General features: G+C 54.0%; 1 protein-coding gene across 4 annotated transcripts in view; it reads right to left on the bottom strand.

Annotated features, from left to right (window-relative positions):
- Positions 1 to 432: 432 nt before the first annotated feature.
- The window catches only part of NCS1 (neuronal calcium sensor 1), a 104,743-nt gene continuing 88,233 nt past the window's right edge, over positions 433 to 16,942 (bottom strand). For all 4 annotated transcript variants that reach the window (XM_075015389.1, XM_075015388.1, XM_075015390.1 and 1 more), the window contains 6 exons: positions 11,804 to 11,942; positions 9,317 to 9,395; positions 8,337 to 8,425; positions 7,623 to 7,700; positions 6,239 to 6,357; positions 433 to 3,720 (listed from right to left, as the gene is read on the bottom strand). In XM_075015389.1, coding sequence (XP_074871490.1) covers positions 6,259 to 6,357; positions 7,623 to 7,700; positions 8,337 to 8,425; positions 9,317 to 9,395; positions 11,804 to 11,942 — 484 coding nt within the window. In that variant the 3' untranslated portion in view covers positions 433 to 3,720; positions 6,239 to 6,258. The remainder of the gene's footprint in view (positions 3,721 to 6,238; positions 6,358 to 7,622; positions 7,701 to 8,336; positions 8,426 to 9,316; positions 9,396 to 11,803; positions 11,943 to 16,942) is intronic.

Here is a 16,942-nt window from a genome sequence, read left to right as displayed (position 1 = left end):
TCTCCCAAATAAAGGTGGACCGAAGCATGTGCTTTTCTGGCTTGAGGCCTCGATCTGGATGAATCAGTTACAGTAGAGCCAACCCAGAATATTCAGCCTCCCTTGTGAACAGGACAAAGGGAGAGTGAAGTTCCCATCACATTTTCCAGTCTGGCGAAGCACTCGGTGGGGTCCACCACCCACCCGTGGGCAGTGCTCCACGGGGTCCACCACCCATCCGTGGGCAGCGCTCCACGGGGTCCACCACCCACCCGTGGGCAGCGCTCCGCGGGGTCCACCACCCACCCGTGAGCAGCGCTCCGCGGGGTCCACCACCCACCCGTGGGCAGCGCTCCGAGGGGTCCACCACCCACCCGTGGGCAGCGCTTGGCGGGGTCCACCACCCACCCGTGGGCAGCGCTCGGCGGGGTCCCCCACCCACCCGTGGGCAGTTCACCACCCACCCGTGGGCAGCGCTCCGCGGGGTCCACCACCCACCCGTGGGCAGCACTCGGCGGGGTCCACCACCCACCCGTGGGCAGCGCTCCGTGGGGTTCGTTACCCACCCGTGGGCAGCACTCGGCGGGGTCCCCCACCCACCCGTGGGCAGTTCACCACCCACCCGTGGGCAGCGCTCCGCGGGGTCCACCACCCACCTGTGGGCAGCACTCCGTGGGGTTCATTACCCACCCGTGCGCAGCCTTCAACAGGACAGGTGCCTTTTAGGGGAACAAGAATGTGCAGTTTCGTTGCCCCTCGAATCTGTCTCTCTCGCTCTGCTAACGCGTCCGTCATCCCCAAGCCCTAAAGCTGGATCTAGAACTAGATCGGTTAAGCAACGTACAAGCAGATTGACCACAGTCTTTACAAAGCCTTCAGCTCTGCTTGGATGGACGCAGGCCAGGGGCACACGTAAACCAAGCCCTGGCAGCTCAGATTACCAAGCAATAAAAGAGATCACGCTACTTCCAACATTTTGTGCTTTTCTGCCGCCCATGAGAGTAATGCGTGGAAGGCGGTGGCCTTTATGAACAGCCCAGACAAGATGTTCGGATGCTCTGTGTTATTGTTACACCAGGAGCGTAGCAGAGAAGAAGAGAGCTCGTTACCAACTCTGGGTTGAGGTGGGGAATAAATAGCCGCCTTAGATAGAAGGCAACATAGACAGAGGCGCACACACACATTCACCATCGTGCAGGCATTCGATTACTAAACCAGGGTTGCCTGGGCTGTGTATCATCTCTGGCAAAGCACAGCTTGCACTGGTTATACTTCAGCGCTATGGCGGGAGAGGAAAGGAGTAAGGGGAAGTCGTGCTCAGCACACATAAAACGTGATTTCAGCTCTGAAAGAGGCAGTCCCTGCTTTTTGTGCTGGTTTAGAGGTGACGAGGGCTGCAGGGGAGCACCCAAGAGCAGGTTAAAACACAGAGCTCCTTGCTGCTGGACCAGGAAGAGTACTAGCAGCTCAAGGGAAGAACACCCAGGAAGATACCAGGCATTTAGACTTTTTTTAGCACATAATGTCCTAAGTAGAGAAGTATACCTCTGAGGAGGGCAGTAAATGTGTCCTTCCCAACTCGGGAAGACAAGAAGATGGACAGAAAGGCAACCTGGAGTTTGCTCAACATGCTCCTCCACTGATACAGATCAGCCACTGTTGATCAGCTACCATTGGCCACTCCTAGCTTCCCCCTCCTGCCCCACAATCCAGTATCTGCAGCTGTCCTTGTTACACCCTGTCTTAAGAAGAACAATGCTTTAAGCCAGCAGACCAAGGTGACAGGAACTTTAGAAACACTGTGGCTAGCTAACACCACAGGTAAATGCACCAAACTCTGGGTGCACGACTAAGAACGTTGGTAGAAGAGTGAAGGGCTATAATATTCATGATGCACTTGACAACAGCAGTGTATACAGGCATTGCACAAGCCTTCCTGGTGATAGCTGCAGGAGGCGTGTTCCAGCCTGTTATTCAGAAGAACCGTGGCCTAGTCTTGGGTGCATTTACTGCTGTGCTTCTATTCTGCTATTCCATTTTGCCCAAAGGTGGAGACAGAACAAGCAGCAACGGAGCAGGGGAGGAGCCTGGATTTGTGTTGCTTTGTTGATTGTTTTCCTGTTCATCAAAGCTCACCCCTATCTTTGTGATCCAGACTGGACGTGCCCCACTGAATGAGGCCTCTCTAGCACTCTGTCAATGCATGGCCCAAGGATCCAAACTCAAGAGCACTCCGAAACGACCAAACAAGAGCAAACAGCTAAGAAACTGTAGCTCTCCTGCTCCGCCCTCCCCATTACATTAAGCAGACCTGTGTAGCCCTGGACAGCGTCAGGGGCTTGATTTTGCCTTAGATAGTGATGAGTTGTAGTTTGCTTAGACAAGTCTCGTAAGCTCCACTGACCTGCTGGTCAGAAACATTAAAGGGAGGTAACTGTACAATCACCCAACCATCTCTGTTCTCAGCCCCCAGGGACTCTAGGCTTCCAACCTCCTGGAGGCTTATCCAGGAGTTAATTCAGTTCCATTTTTGTAACTCTCCATCTGCCCTGCGAGATAAATACACAACAGTCCCACGGTTTCCCAAAAAGCGGGGTCATTTTCAAGCTCAAACAATATTGGCTCCGTTAATACTTTTCATGCAGAAAAATGTCTGGATACTGTATATTTCGTCATTCTGCTTTACACAAAGGCAAGATGGCAAAACGAATGCAAAAGGGCAACATAAATAGAACTCGTTGAGTGAAGGACAACAGCATTCAGACCCAGCCTTGGGATTTAGCTGGGGTACTAGCAGGATTTCTAATGTGGAGGAGGAAGGGAAGGGTGAAGGGCCTAGAGGGATGGGAACAAAGGAGAAAGGGGTTAGATTATCCCCCAAGAAACATCAACCAGCCAACAAAGCACAGTATACGGGCAGGGGGAGTGGGAGAATATTTTTGGCTTAATTGCTATCGCAGGCTACCTCCCCCTGCCACAGTGTGTAAACCTTGCAATGTGTATCCCCTAGGTGTTCAACACACGAAAGACTAAACACAGCAGCAACATTTACAACAAATAAATAAAGATTTTGGTAACACAGATATGACCCAAAGCTTCACTTTTTCCATCCCCGCCCCCCCAAAAAGAAAGCACAATACTGTATCACAAAAAATATACACGTCTCCCTAGCGATGCAGGCCAGGCTGCTGCTGGAGAAGCAGGGATGTGGAACTTCCATTTCCAATTGCCTTTTATCACCCACCCCCAGTTGTCCCCCGATAAAGCAGAAGCCAACGGTGATCGAACACTCGGACGGGGTGCAGCAGCCGCCCACTCCAAGACCTCAGCAGTACCTTTCGATGCCTTCTTCATGCTGTGATTTTCTAAGAAAACAATGTAAAAGATTTGTCGGTGGCTTTAGTCCATTCAAAAAAAAATCTACTCAGTAAAACGAGAGGCGGAGGCAGGGATGTCTCCACACAGTGACGTGTGATCCCATTCACCCCAGATGCTCAGAAATTTGCTGCTTTTTCTATTCCTATTTTTCCTTCCTTTTTTCTTCTTTTTCCCCTTTATTTTGAAAAAGCGAAAGTTGGCAAATGGAAACGGTTGATTCAGAGTGCAGAGTGGGCGCGGGGGATGACCTCACACTTCAAGCGCCTCCCTTGTTTGTGTAACGTAAAGGAAGGCTGGAGAGGGACTGGCAAGCTTCTTTACTGAGGTGGTCTGATGGCACAGAAAGAATCTTCCCCCAGGCAACTGAAAGAGAAAAAGTTGGGGGGGAGGAAAGTTGAGGGAGAAGATGGGAAAGCAAGTCAAAGTGTGTTTAAATCAAAGAAACTACAGACAAGGAGAATTTTATTCATCCATCAGTGTTGCCGACTTATAGGATTTTATTGCAAACCTTGCCATCTTTTATTTTATTTTTCCTTAAGGTTCCAGGTCCTGGAGCCAGGTGATTCTTGCGAGATTCTGTGCTTTCACTGAAAACGAAATGTATGTTTTCTCACCATCCGGGCTATGGAAAACAGCTTGGAAATACGACACTGCCCCCCACACATCCACACTCCAATTTAATATTTATTTTTGTGTTTGATCTCTTCGTTGATTTAGACAATCTCATGGTTTTTAGGAACTCACCAGTTTCTGAAACTTGCTGTTGGCAATGTTGAGCTGGTTGCATAACCAGGGAAGAATGTGCTACCTCCTTTTGGAATCCCACACCTCCATTTTCGGGGGGGCTTAATAGTTCAAAAATGGGAAACATCACTGTTATGACTAGGCCACACCACATTTACAGCCAGGAAAATACAAAATGGCTCATAACATCTGGTCTCCCCCACAAGAAATGTGGTCTTTTGTGTGCTTTTGGTATTGAGATTTCACAGGGGAGATCCGTGTTTCTTGTACTGGGGGCCCTGGCCCTAAAGGGGCTTGTGGGGAGGCCATGAGGTTATTTTGGGATGAAGGGTTTTGCAGTATTCCCACCATGGCTTCTGTGCTGCTGGAGAGTGGTAGCTGCTGGCTGGGAGCCCAGCTCTGAAGGTTGCAGCCCACCAGCGACAGTGCAAAAGTTTAAGGTGATAATACCACCCCATTCTCACTTCTGCACTGATGCTGGGAGTGGCTCTGCCTCCAGAGTTGGCCCCAGCCAGCAACTACCGCTTGCTTGCTATCCAGTCTGAAGGCCGTGCTGCCCCCAGCAGAAGCACAGAAGTGAGAGCAGCAGTGTCGCGACTGTCCCTACACTAACCTTACAACCTCCCCAAGTCCTTTTAGGGTCAGGACCCCTACAATTACAGCACTGTGAAATTTCAGACTGAAATCACGGACATCTTGAAACTTTTACTGACTGTGAAACTAACCGAAAAGGGGCCATGAATTTGGTACGGGCGCAGTTATGAAATCTGAGAAGTTCCATGGAGGAGACAGAGGAATGGGCATGTGGAAATCTTGGCTGTTCCCATCCCCGCTTTCCTGCTGTAATTCAAAATTCCAGAGACATTTCTCAAGGTGTGCCCTTTGTCTCTGTGCAGCAGCCAGCACAATGCATGTGCTCCCTGTGTGCTCCCCCTCAAGACACAATTAAATTAAAACCCATACGATTAATGCTGCAGAATATTGATGAGCTGGGGTTACTGGATATTATAACCTGTCAGCTGATGCTGAGCACATGAGCACCTTCTCCAAGCCCCAGAGTTTGCAAACTGCTTTTGGGGCTTGTCTATTACAGCTACCATGCGGCCGTGCCACAGACCTAGCTAGTTTAAACCCCTTTCCTGTCCAACAGTCCTGGTGGATGCCTGAAAATGAGCACGCTTGTTTGTGACTGTCCCCCCAAGGTCATGGGAAGTAATCGACTCCCCGTCAGGTGGCGGGAATCATAAAGCTCCCAAAAGGGAAATTTGGATCCAAGCAGATCCCATTCTAACAACTGCTTGTCCCCCATCAACTTGCTAAAGAGTTGGTCTCCTTCCCTCTCCCAGCTTCTGTCTTCTCTAGCTTAGCTTCCTCTTTGCACCACTGCATCCAAAGCCCTGCAGAGCAGCTTTCGCTGGGGCAGGATGCAGCTGCTAAGCTCAGAGACCCATCACGCCCCCTGGTGGAGCTTGCCCTGCATTCTGTGGTGGTTCTCTTCTGAGGTTATGGCATGCTCCTTTGTGCACGCTCCCCACTACAGCTTCCTACACGCTGCCTTCAAAACAGCAGAGCACATACGAGGCAGGGCTCAGAGGAGCACATCATGCACAGGCAATGCAGTATTTGCAGCTTCTGTCAACTGAATTAGTGCTGCTCAGTCCGGTGTAATGCAGACGTGAGTTCTGCAACTTTCAGTCATTGGTGGCGGTTAAGTCCTGCAACTTCTGTAAGGTTTGTTTTGTAGCAGCTGCTAGGTCCATGCTTATAAGTTTAGTATTGTAAGTATTAGTATTGTAAGTATTTAGCATTATAAGTTAGTAAGAAATTGTTGATAGATACCAGCCTGTCTGGACAACCAGCTGCCAGCAACACCTTGATGGCTAGAGAATAATACGAGCTGAGCCCTGCAAAAGAACCCACCTAAGACAGAGAAAGAGCCCCATGTGCTCAGCTTACAGGGAAGGCTGTAGCTATTCTTATATAGGGAAAGTCCCGCTCAGTCCCTGCAGCCCCTGATCTATTCCTGGCAAGCTTATAGGCAACTGAAAACACAGTGTCAGGCAATCTTCAGTACAGGCAGCACCACCAGTCCTGCTTCCAACAGAGACCCCCAGCCCTGCCACCTGGCTCCACTTACCTCAGCATGGGATCCCAGGACTATACAAGTCCATCATAGAGGGATAGTGCCTGTACGATGGAGGGGTCGGCTTTGGAGCCTTCCTGGAACTCCTGCAGCGTTAGCTTCCCATCCGCATTCTGAAAGGCAACGGCTGTGAGTACTGGCGAGGGCCAACCTGTGGCAGCTAATATTTTTAATTTAAATACCCTGGACCCAGGAAAATAATCTGTGTTTGGGATTAATGAGGGACAGCTTTGAGGCAAACACCCTGCCCCAGACTCCAAGGAAGGTCAGACCTGGACTGGGTCTCCTTAGCTCTGCTCCATCCTTGCTACGTACCCCAATTCTCTACTGCTTTGCATACACTTTAAGGAGTGCGTTCAAAGGGCACCTCCTTCCTCTGGAGCTGCCCCATTGGCCTTTGCAGCACTGTCTGAGTTTCTAACAGCAACATTTTTCAGCGAATGAAACAGTCTCCTATCAAGGACGATTGTTCCCCTCCTTCTTGTGGGGGAAACCTGGCAGCACACAAGCCTGCACTTTTAGGGGGCACGGGTCCTTCTGTGCCTGCTACTGACTGGCCCGGCACTGCTTCTACAGGGAACCACCTCCGGCTTTGGTGCAAGAGAACAGAAGGCACCTGAGCTCCCTCTGATTCGTAGGTGCCATGGCTGAGCTCTCTTGTCGTTAGGACAAAACCAGAGCCAGGGCCACTCTGGGGGAGTTGAGAACAAAGGACCAGGTGGGCAAGACGAGGCCTGAAAATCTGGCCACCCTGGTTGGGAGGTGGTAGGGCTATGGGATAGATACGCTCGGCAGCCTCCTCTGGCCCCAAGGCAGATAAAGGCCGCCCTTGCGCCAGGCGCCGAAAACACCCCAGGCAAACCCCACCTCTCCCCTAGGCATGACATCTCCCTGGCCCAGCAGGGCTGCAACCAGCTGGAAGCGCCAGCCTGCCAGAGGGGCTGATTCAGCAAAGCGCTGGGGCCTAGGCGCAGCTCTACCTCTCCACAGGGATGAAGCTCCCTCTGCTGAGCCAGCCTTACGCTGAAATGGGATCACCCGTTGAATCCCATGGCCAGGGAGGCGTAAGGCAAACGTCCTCCTCCACTGGAGCCCGTCTGGATCAGGGACTAACGGCTCACTGACAAGCCTGGTGCCGGGCCGCACCCTGTGTCAAGCGCCTCAAGTAGCTGGGGCTCCAACTCGCTGTGGGAAGCTTTGAGCAGGCTGCCCAGGCGAGGCGAGTACAGGACGGCAGCTGGTGGTTTCCTGGTACGCAGCACCTCAGCAAAGGGGGTGGGAAGGGGAAACTCTCGCAGGGAGACGGAGAACAGGGCTTGTGCCTGCCACCGCCCCCTCGTGGTGAGCGGCAAATACACGAGCAGCCATCGCATCTCACCTTGTCCATCATGGCGAAAATCCGATCCACCCTCTTCTCGGGCGTGTTTTCCTCTTCTGGAAGCTCCACCGTATTTCCCTGCAGGGACAGGAGGGCGTGAGGCGTCCTACCTATGTACAGCTGGTGGCTGGGCTGTGTCGTCCCTGCTGGGGGGTCTCGGCGTCCTGCTGCCCACTGGGTGACAGCCACCCTGATCCAGAGCTGAGCGGTGCGTGGGCCGCTCTGTAGACGGCTACTCCCTCCCGCAGGCCCCTTTCAGCTGACCTCACTTGCCTCCCAGTCCTGGGACAGTCCCAGCGAAGGGCCAGGCTGGAGCAAAGTATCCTGGCATTGGGATCTGGGCTGCAGCCGGCTGGCAAGGCGGGGAGGGAACATGCAGCTCCCCCAGCCGGTTGTGCAGCCAAAGGATCCTGATGGGGGTTTCGCATCCACGACAGGAGCCTCAGAGCAGAAGCCACCTCTGCTGCAGTCTGGGGGGAGGCATTAACCAGCCCTGATCGTCCTGACCTCTACCCTCCCATCCACAACAGCAGAGGCCGTGGGAGCTGCCCACGTCAGGCCCCGGCTCCACCCAGTTCAGACATGTTCATTTGTCTCCCTGCTGGGCCTACTGCGCCCACAGGGTCGGCGTCAGGCTCTGCTGCTCAAGCCGCCCTGGAGGCACCGCGCCGAACGTGAACGGAACCGCGGCACACGCTGCCCCCTGCTGCTCACCACCATCTGATAAATCGCATCTACGATGTCCAGCATCTCGTTCCTTGTGATGTACCCGTCGTTGTCCAGGTCATACAGCTTAAATGCCCCTGAAACCAAGAGCGACGCTGACGTGCTGAGGAAGTGCCGGGCGCCCACGGGCAGGGAGCAGCCAGTGTGAATACACCCTGGCCTGGCAGCAAGTCAGACGGCCCTTCGGGGGCCCGTCTGGGCGAGGAACAAGCCACTTCCCATGGTATAGGCATCACTGGCTCTCTCTGGCCCCCGGTCACCAGTCTCAGGCTAAGAGGCCTGGAATTGAACTGGTCCTGGAGACTGATTCAGCCCCCTCTCCCCAGCCGAGGCCCTTCAAGCTGGGGGCAGAAGCAGGTTAATGGGGCAGTGAGGAGAAGCCCTGTCTTGCTGCTCCCTGCACCAGAGCTGTGCTGTGGCTTGAGAGAGGCCTCTGTTCTGCGGGGCTGTCAGTGCGCCAGGCCCCCATAGCCCCTGAATGCGGCACAGTACGTTAAGCAGGGCTATCGGAGGTGAGCGCCTGCACCAAGATCCCAAGACCAGGCACAACAAACCTAACCGGTCTGTTCACACTGCCTCTGGGTACGCACTTCCCCACCGGGGAACACAGGCCTGCGTAGCGCAGCGCCTGCTGGGACGCTGCCGAGAGCGGCGTGGGCTCTGCTTCGATGTTCCAGCTCGGACACCGTGGGACAAGGCAGAGCTCAGAAACCCCAACGTTCAAGCAATGGCCATGCACCAGTTTTTTGCATGTGAGGGTGAGCCCCACCGGCCTGTAGGTGGGTCCCGGCTGGGAGATGTGCTCCCAGATACAGGTTAGGGACACTCTCTCTATTGCTTTTCTCTGCCTGGGCAAGTGCTTACTGCACTGCTGCCTCTTGCGACTGTGGATCCCTTCTGGGCTCCAGGGCTGAGCTGGTGGGAGAGAGAGTCACGGTTGAGGGTTTCAGCCTGAGCCGAGCACTTACATCGCAGTTTCTCATCCAGGGTCCCTCGGGAAGTGACTGACAGCGCCTGGATGAACTCTGAGAACTCGATCCTCCCGTCCTGCAAAGGGAAAGGGCCTGGTGAGACCCAGCGTGCTATGGGCAGAGGTTACGCCTGCACCATGACTCATACCTGCAGACACAGGTGGAGACCCAAACAGGCCCATTCTATGCAGATGCCACACAGCTGAGTCACTGTGCCGACATGAGCAGGGTAAATTGCATTCCTGCTCGTGGGGCTCCATCAGGTGACCTGTTCATCGCTTCGGTCTTGCAGACTGAGTGCCAGCCACTCCTGGTGCTTGGGGAGGAATGAGCTGGTAAGGGACAGGGCAGGATGCTGACCAGGGAGCTGGGCACCAGTGTGCACTGGCAGGCACCTGATTCTGCGGCTGGGGAGCAGCACCCCGGGATCCCAACCGGTGGAGCCACTCCACGTCCCTTGGCTGCTGAGTTCCAGTCCCAGGGACAGAGCGGAGGAGATGCAGTGCAAGTTACGCTGCCAGCAGCGGGCCCGTAGCAGATCTCAGGGCTGTTCTCTTGTGCGACTCTGCTCTGATCGCATTTCAGCCCAGCTGTGCGCATCTGGAAATGAGGACACGGGGTACAAGGCAGTGGGGAAAAGGAGTAACTTGGGGAACGTCCACACTGCGCACTAAGGCCATGCTCCAACTCAGCTTCGAGCCCAAGCCTCATCTCCAGAGCCGTGCTGCCCATAGGGTGCTTAGGGGTGGCCACCCCAGGCCCTATGCTTTGGGGGCCCCCACGGCAGCTGCCTTATCTGTCCCATGGGTGGGTCTCAGGTCAGCCCAAGGGATATGGGGGGGCAGCCCTGGAACAGAGCAGCAGCAGAGCAGGGGCGGCCCAGCCCCACTCACTGTGGCGGCAGGAGCCCGAGTGACCCAGCGTGCTGCTCCTTTGGCTGCTTGTCTCCCAGCCCAGTGTGCTGAGCTTCACTCTGGCCACAGGAAGCAGTGCCCAGCCCTGGCCCCAGCCCCACAGCGCTCCGCTTCCCACCACCAGGGAGAAGTGGAGTGCAGAGGGTGGAGAGGGTGGTGGTGAATGTGGGAGGGGGCCGACCCCCCACTGCCACCCAGTGCCAGGTCCCCTGGCAATCCCCCAGCTCACGTTGCTCAGGGGAGGGGGCATTGGCAGGGGCAGGAAGGCACAGGGTGGGGGGCAGGGCTGGGGAGGAACAGGTGGAGCGGGGATGGGGTAGGGCCTGCAGATGGGAAGTTGCCCTGGGTCCTGTGCCAGGGGCATTTGGAGGGGGGATGTTGTCCCAGGCCCACAAGGGACAGCCCCGTCCATTTCTGTCCACACACAAACCAGGTCAGCAGCACTCAAGTCCCGACCCTGCTAAAGGGATGGGTCCAACCTGTGTCCTGCTCTGACGTGGGTCCAAGCCCTGTCGCCTGGCAGTGGAGATGGAGCCTGGCACGGGGGTGACAGCTCAAGCCACCCACCCAAGTGAGTATTTCAACACAGTGCCCTATGGACACACTAACACAGCAGGGAGAGCTGGCTCCAGGAACTTAAAGCCAGGCTTACCCTGCGGCGGGGACGTGCACGTGTGCACAGGAAAACACTGAGTCCCCGAGCCCAGGTCCCCCAGCTGGGCTCAGTGTGCACGGGGAACCTGCCCTTCAGGAGAGGGGGTACAGGGATGGGGCGAACATGTACAAAGTTCGAGACCTCCCTCTCCCGCACAACTTCAGCAAGCATCTGCTGCTGAGGGCTGGGAGTGAGGTGCCCTGGGCCTATGACAGGGTCTCCCCAACCCTCCACGAAATTGTCAGCAGAATGAAAACATGGAGAGAATCAGAACAGAGGGAGGGCTCCTGGCAAAGGCAGCTGTGACTGGCCTCAGCAAAGCAGGGCCCCAGCTTGTCTCCTCAGCCTCGGTCCATGAAACAGAGCGGCAGAGGCTCAGGCGACTGCAGGTCTGACAAGACGGAGGCACAAACAGGAGCTCGCCGTCTGAAAAGCGAAGAGAGTGGGGGGGCTGCGGGGGGGAAGACACGACAGAGGCAAGAGACAAAGGGGACGGGAATTCTGAACGTTTCTCTTGGCTGCAGAGTCTGTTAAAGGTCTGACCTAGCGCTGAAAAGCCTGCGGCTCTGGGTAACTCCTGCCGCCAACGCTTCTGGCTGCTTGCGTGGGGAAAGTACGGCCTGCCTGGTGGGCCTCTGTGAGCAGCACCAAAGGTTACCTTTCCCCCCTTTTGCTGCTGCCCCTGTAAGAATCATGAAGTAACAGAAGCAGAGGGACTCGCTGTGAAAGCTTCTCCCCTTTCCCTTCCTGCCCTGGGAAGTGAGCCTTTGGATTTTCACACATCAAGAAGTGGACAGAGAGCGGGTATCGCTGTAGGGGACATTTCACAGCGTCCCACACCGCACTTCTCTCGGTGGCGGGGAGGGCAGGCCCTGAAGGTGATGGGGACTCAGCTGCTGCCTGTCACCGACTTACTTTGTTTTCATCAAAGACATTGAAAACGAAGGTTGCAAATTTCGTTGGGTCGCCGAAGGGAAAGAATTGCTTATAGATCTTCTGAAAGCCAGCGGCATCCAGCTGTCCGCTGGGGCAGTCCTTGATGAAGCCCTTGTACCTGAAGAAAGAAAGAAAGAAAGTTAGTTAGCTACAGGTAGAATCACATCACACCAGCTTTTCCCTCCGCTGACCCAGCTGAAGTCATTGCTACTGTGCTTCAGGTTGAATCTCTCTAATCCGACACGCTCTAGTCCGGTACCATCCATTATCCAGCACAATTTTAGTTAGCCAGGCAACCACTTATCACAGGTGTGACCAAGTTTCCTGTGGTCCCATAAAATTCGTTTCCAGCCACCAGCCCTGGCTTTCAGTGTTCTGTGCTGTGATTTAGCTCCAATTTACCCCTAATGTCTTCTCTGAGCCCAGTACACAGTGGAAATGATGGTAAGGTGCTAGATCACACTGACCTCCTGTGGTTTGGCAAATTCTCTCGTCCAGCACTGGTCAGGTCCCGAAGGTGCCAGATGAGAGAGGAACAGCCTGTACTGTTTTTCAGTACAGCTCATTCCTTTGTCTCACTCCCTTCTCTGAGATGACCGACAGCCCACCCAGAGAGTGGCCAGCATCCTCCTCCAGGACATTCAAAATGCTCCGAGCAGCTCCGTGGCCTGCATGGTTCTGTGACAGCCCAACTTGTGCTTGGCAGGAGGCTCCTGGCTGCTATGAGAAGTTGGAGGAGAGGTGTGGGATTGCATTTGTAGGTCATCCATGCTGCCTACAGAGGCACCCGGCTGGGTCCTGATCCTCCACAGCGCCGAGCGGCTCAGTGAGAACCCAGGAGAAGCGGGCGACAGCGTGCCCACCTCTCTGTGGACTCACACCGACGGTTCAGACATAGGATCAGAACACGAGAACCGGAAGGCATCTTGAGAGGTCATCAAGTCCAGCCCCCTGCCCTCCCAGAAGGACCAACCACCTTCTAGACCAGGGTTGCCCAAAGGGTGGTACGTGTACCCCGGGTGGAGCACAAAAGGATTTCAAGGGGTACCTGGCAGACAACGAATGACTAAGAATCAGGAGATAAGCCCTGGGACGGCGCTGGGAGAGGGGGGATGCCGACAAGGCTGACGTCCTGCGAGGGGTACACCAATGAAACACTGGTCTAGACCGTGCCTGCTAGACATTTATCCAACCTGTTCTTACATATCTCCAGTGTGGGAGATTCTACAACCACCACAGGCAACTTACTCCAGTGCGTAACCACCCTGACAGGAAGTTTTTCCTAATGTCCAGCCTAAACCTTGCTTGCTGCAATTTAAGCTTCTTGTCCTGTTCTCAGAGGTCAAGGAGAATAATTTTTCTCCCTCCTTCCTCTAACACCCTTTTCGGTACCTGTAAGCTCTATCACGTCCCCTCTCAGCCTTCCCCTTTCCAAACTAAACAAACACATTTATTTTCAACTTCTCTCACAGGCTGTGTTTTCTAGAGCTTTCGTCATTTTAGTTGCTCTTCTCTGGACCTTTTCCAATTTCTCCACATCCTTCCTAAGACGTGGGACCCAGAACTGGACGCAATACTCCAACCAAGGCCTAAGCAGCACAGAGTAGAGTGGAAGAATTACTTCACATGTCTTGCTCACAACACTCCTGTTAATGCATCCCAGAATCACATTTGCTTTTTCTCCAACCGTGTCACACTGCTGACTCATACTCAGCTTGTGGTCCTCTACAACCCCTAGATCCCTTTCTGCAGTATTCCTTCCTAGGAGTCAAAAGGGGGGAGTCTAGTCCAATAGCCAGGGCATGGGAGTTCGGAGCTTTGGATTCTATTCCTGGCTCTGCTAGCAACCCGCGGGTCTGATCTGTGCCTCAGTTTTCTCCATCTGTAGGCTAGGCACAATGAGATCTACAGCTAGATGGTCCTGTGCAAAAGCTAGGTATCAACCCTTAGTACATGCAGCTCTGGCTCAGTGACCAACTCTCCTGCTCGACAACTGAGTATTTTGCTGGTGCTCAGTCCTGGGGTGCAGCCTGCTGAGCTAGTGATGTGAACCTAGGGCTGAGAACTGGCCCTGCCCGAGCACTGCTCCTTGCTTTGATACTGCCTGGCATGGAGATGCGTCCCCAGCTCCCAGCAAGCTTTGCAAAGCTCAGCTGATGTCTGTTAAATGCTCTGGAGATAGAAAGTGCCGAAAGTCCAGAGCTCTCACAGCGCAGAACAGGCGCATTACAGTAGTGCGGTGGCTGATGTGTAACTTTTAAGTAACGAAAGCTCCCTGCACACAGCCCTGGCATTGGTGTACATTATGCACTTCCTGTATCTGGCATACTTGGGACCCAACAGGTCCCGAATCACAGAATTTGCTGGACAAGGGGAGGTCCGTGGCTTCTGCACCCAGGGAGCCCTGCACTCCAGGACTGCTGCAACCCCAGCCTTCAGCCTTCCTCCTCTGGGACTCTGGCCCCTTCCCGGGCTCCCTGAGGCTGCCCTCCGGCTCTGGCTTCAGTCCCTGCCCAGCTGCAGGGCAGGCAGCAGCTTTGCTCCCAGCCCTACTGGGGCTCTGGCACCAGCCCGGTACTCTCTCATCCTGGAACATCCGCGGTCCTGCTGGAACACAGATATTGCCAGCCAAGAGAGTACCGGATTTCAGAGGTGCAGCTTGTACTTATCTGTTCCAATTAGGCCTTGACATTCTGGTGTCCACCGCTGCTCTGCCTACGTCTGTGAGCCTTCGCGTGAAGTCCACCCTGGCTTCACTGAAGTCAAAACTCCCCTTGATGTGAGTGCTGCAGAGGAATGGTTTGTGGTGGGCCAGCTAGCCGACTCCCCTGCCGGAAAGCCCCATGAAAACAGACGGAGCAAAGATGCTGGAGAGCAACAGCAAAACTGATCTCTTCCCCCCCCCACCTGACCATTGGCCCTGGATTCAGCCATGTGGCAGCAGGCGCTAGCTCAGAGCTATTGCCCTGCTCCACAGCTCCAAAGTGGTTAACATGTTGAGCTGCCTGTCCCCCTGCTGCCTTGACGCCACCCTGTCCAAATGGAGACAAACCAAAGCAGCTACCAATCTTACACCTTAGCCCGCAAGACGGGCAGGGGGCACAAAGGGAGAGAAATGTTTATTCATTCGTGCTTTTTTGCCGGTGGTTCTTTCTGATTTAGGTAGTGCTGCAGCCGGCCTTAGAATAATATTTACAGGAAAGGAAGCCCGAATTAAGACTGTAGCTGTCACTGAAGCACGCTAGATTTCCTTTCCACTGCCAGCCTGGCTCTGTAAACATCTATCCAATTCAGAGATTATTGCAAATAACCTCCCTCCTGTTCCTGCTAGCTCCCCTTTCGAGGGGTAGGCCTGGGCAGGGAAAGGAACCTTACAAGACATCATCAGGGTCTCGTTAACATTTTCACTGGTTGCAGTAGGGGAACAAAAAGGGGATTCCCGGCCTTGATGATCACAAGTTGTGCGTTTTCCTCGCGTGTGTCATCCCAGCCCTAATCATGTACAATCAGCACACAGCTCACAGGACTGGGTCTCACTAAGGGATGGGCAAACCTGTGCTAAGCATCGTTCGATTGGAAAGTTCAACTCGAATATTACCGGGCTTTGCTTTCTGAGCAGAACCGGACACGGGGAGAGCCCAGAGAGCAGGGTTCCCTGTGCTTTTTCCATACTTGGGCAGAATAAATTTTGTTATGTGGACCAAGGCATGTGGAAATGTGAACCATCAGCAGAAACACAGGCTGCCCCCTCTGGGTTCGGAATGAGAACATTCAACCGGTTAACCAGTAAGTCTTACGATAAACGGGTGCTCTTCTTACAGGGAATACTGCCATAATTCTCTAAGTGAAATGAGTTGTGTCAGGGCTCAGGTCCCAACTATATACCCCACTGCCTGGGACCTGGCATAATCCTCCACAGTGGAGAAGGACTTGCCTTGTGTTTGTATAGAACTTAAGGCAACTCCCCCTTGCTAGGGGGAAAGGACCCTTGGCAGGGGGAAAGAACTACGAGACAGAGAGCACATGACAAATGACCATGCGTGCCCATATGCCAGTCCTGGTTTGTGGCATGTTCTTGGACAAAAATCACAACTTCTTTGCCTCAGTTTACCCACCTGTGAAAATTCCTCATCAGTGTGCCAGAGGGTATTCTGAAGGTCAGGTAAAGGTTGAGAACATCAAAGACACAGGGCAACTCCCCCTCGGCAGAGGGAAAGGAGTACACTTTAAATTTAGATCAACCTAGCTATGTTACTCAGGGCAGGGTGAAAAATTCACACCCCTGAGCACAGAACTTCAGCTGACCCAACTCCAATGTAGATGTGGATAGGGCAACAGAAGAGCTGTTCCCCTGACCTAACTACCACCCCTTTGGAAGGTGGGTTATCTACATACAGATTGCTTGTCTAGATGTAGGAAGCTGCAGAACCTCCAGCATAGCTGTGCCCTCAGCGCCAGGGCTACGAGACAGAGAGCACATGACGAATGACCATGCATGCCCATATGCCAGTCCTGTTTTGCGGCATGTTCTTGGACAAAAATCGCAACTTCCTTGCCTCAGTTTACCCACCTGTGAAAATTCCTCATAGGTGTGCCAGAGGGCTTTCCGAAGGTCAGGTAAAGGTTGAGAACATCAAAGACACGGGGAAAATACTATCCTTTTTACAATAGCAAAGTGATCGGGGAGGATGGGGAGGACACAAAGGATGTGTCTGGACTGCACACTGAGGCCAGGCTCTGACTCATGTTGGCGTCCAGGCTTCCTCAAATCAGTCCGACTCAGGTTGGCAGGAACTCTGGACCCAGGTCCTCGGACCTTGGCTGAGGGGGTGGGTCACAGAATCATAGAACAATAGAGCTGGAAGAGACCTAAAAAAGCCATTAAGTCCAGCCCCTGCCCTAAGCAGGACCAAACCCATCAGATCAGCCCAGCCAGGGCTTTGTCAAGGCAAGACTTAAACACCTCTAGGGATGGAGACTCCACTACTCCCCTGGGTAGACCATTCCAATGCTTCACCACCCTCCTGGTGAAAAAGTTTTTCCTAATGTTCAACCTGGACCTTCCAACTGCAACTTGAGACCATTGTTCCGTGTTCTGCCATCTGTGACCACCATGAA

This window comes from Carettochelys insculpta, chromosome 21, assembly GCF_033958435.1.
Source record: "Carettochelys insculpta isolate YL-2023 chromosome 21, ASM3395843v1, whole genome shotgun sequence".
NCBI classification, from domain to species: Eukaryota; Metazoa; Chordata; order Testudines; family Carettochelyidae; genus Carettochelys; species Carettochelys insculpta.
This window is presented reverse-complemented; position numbering and strand designations above follow the sequence as displayed.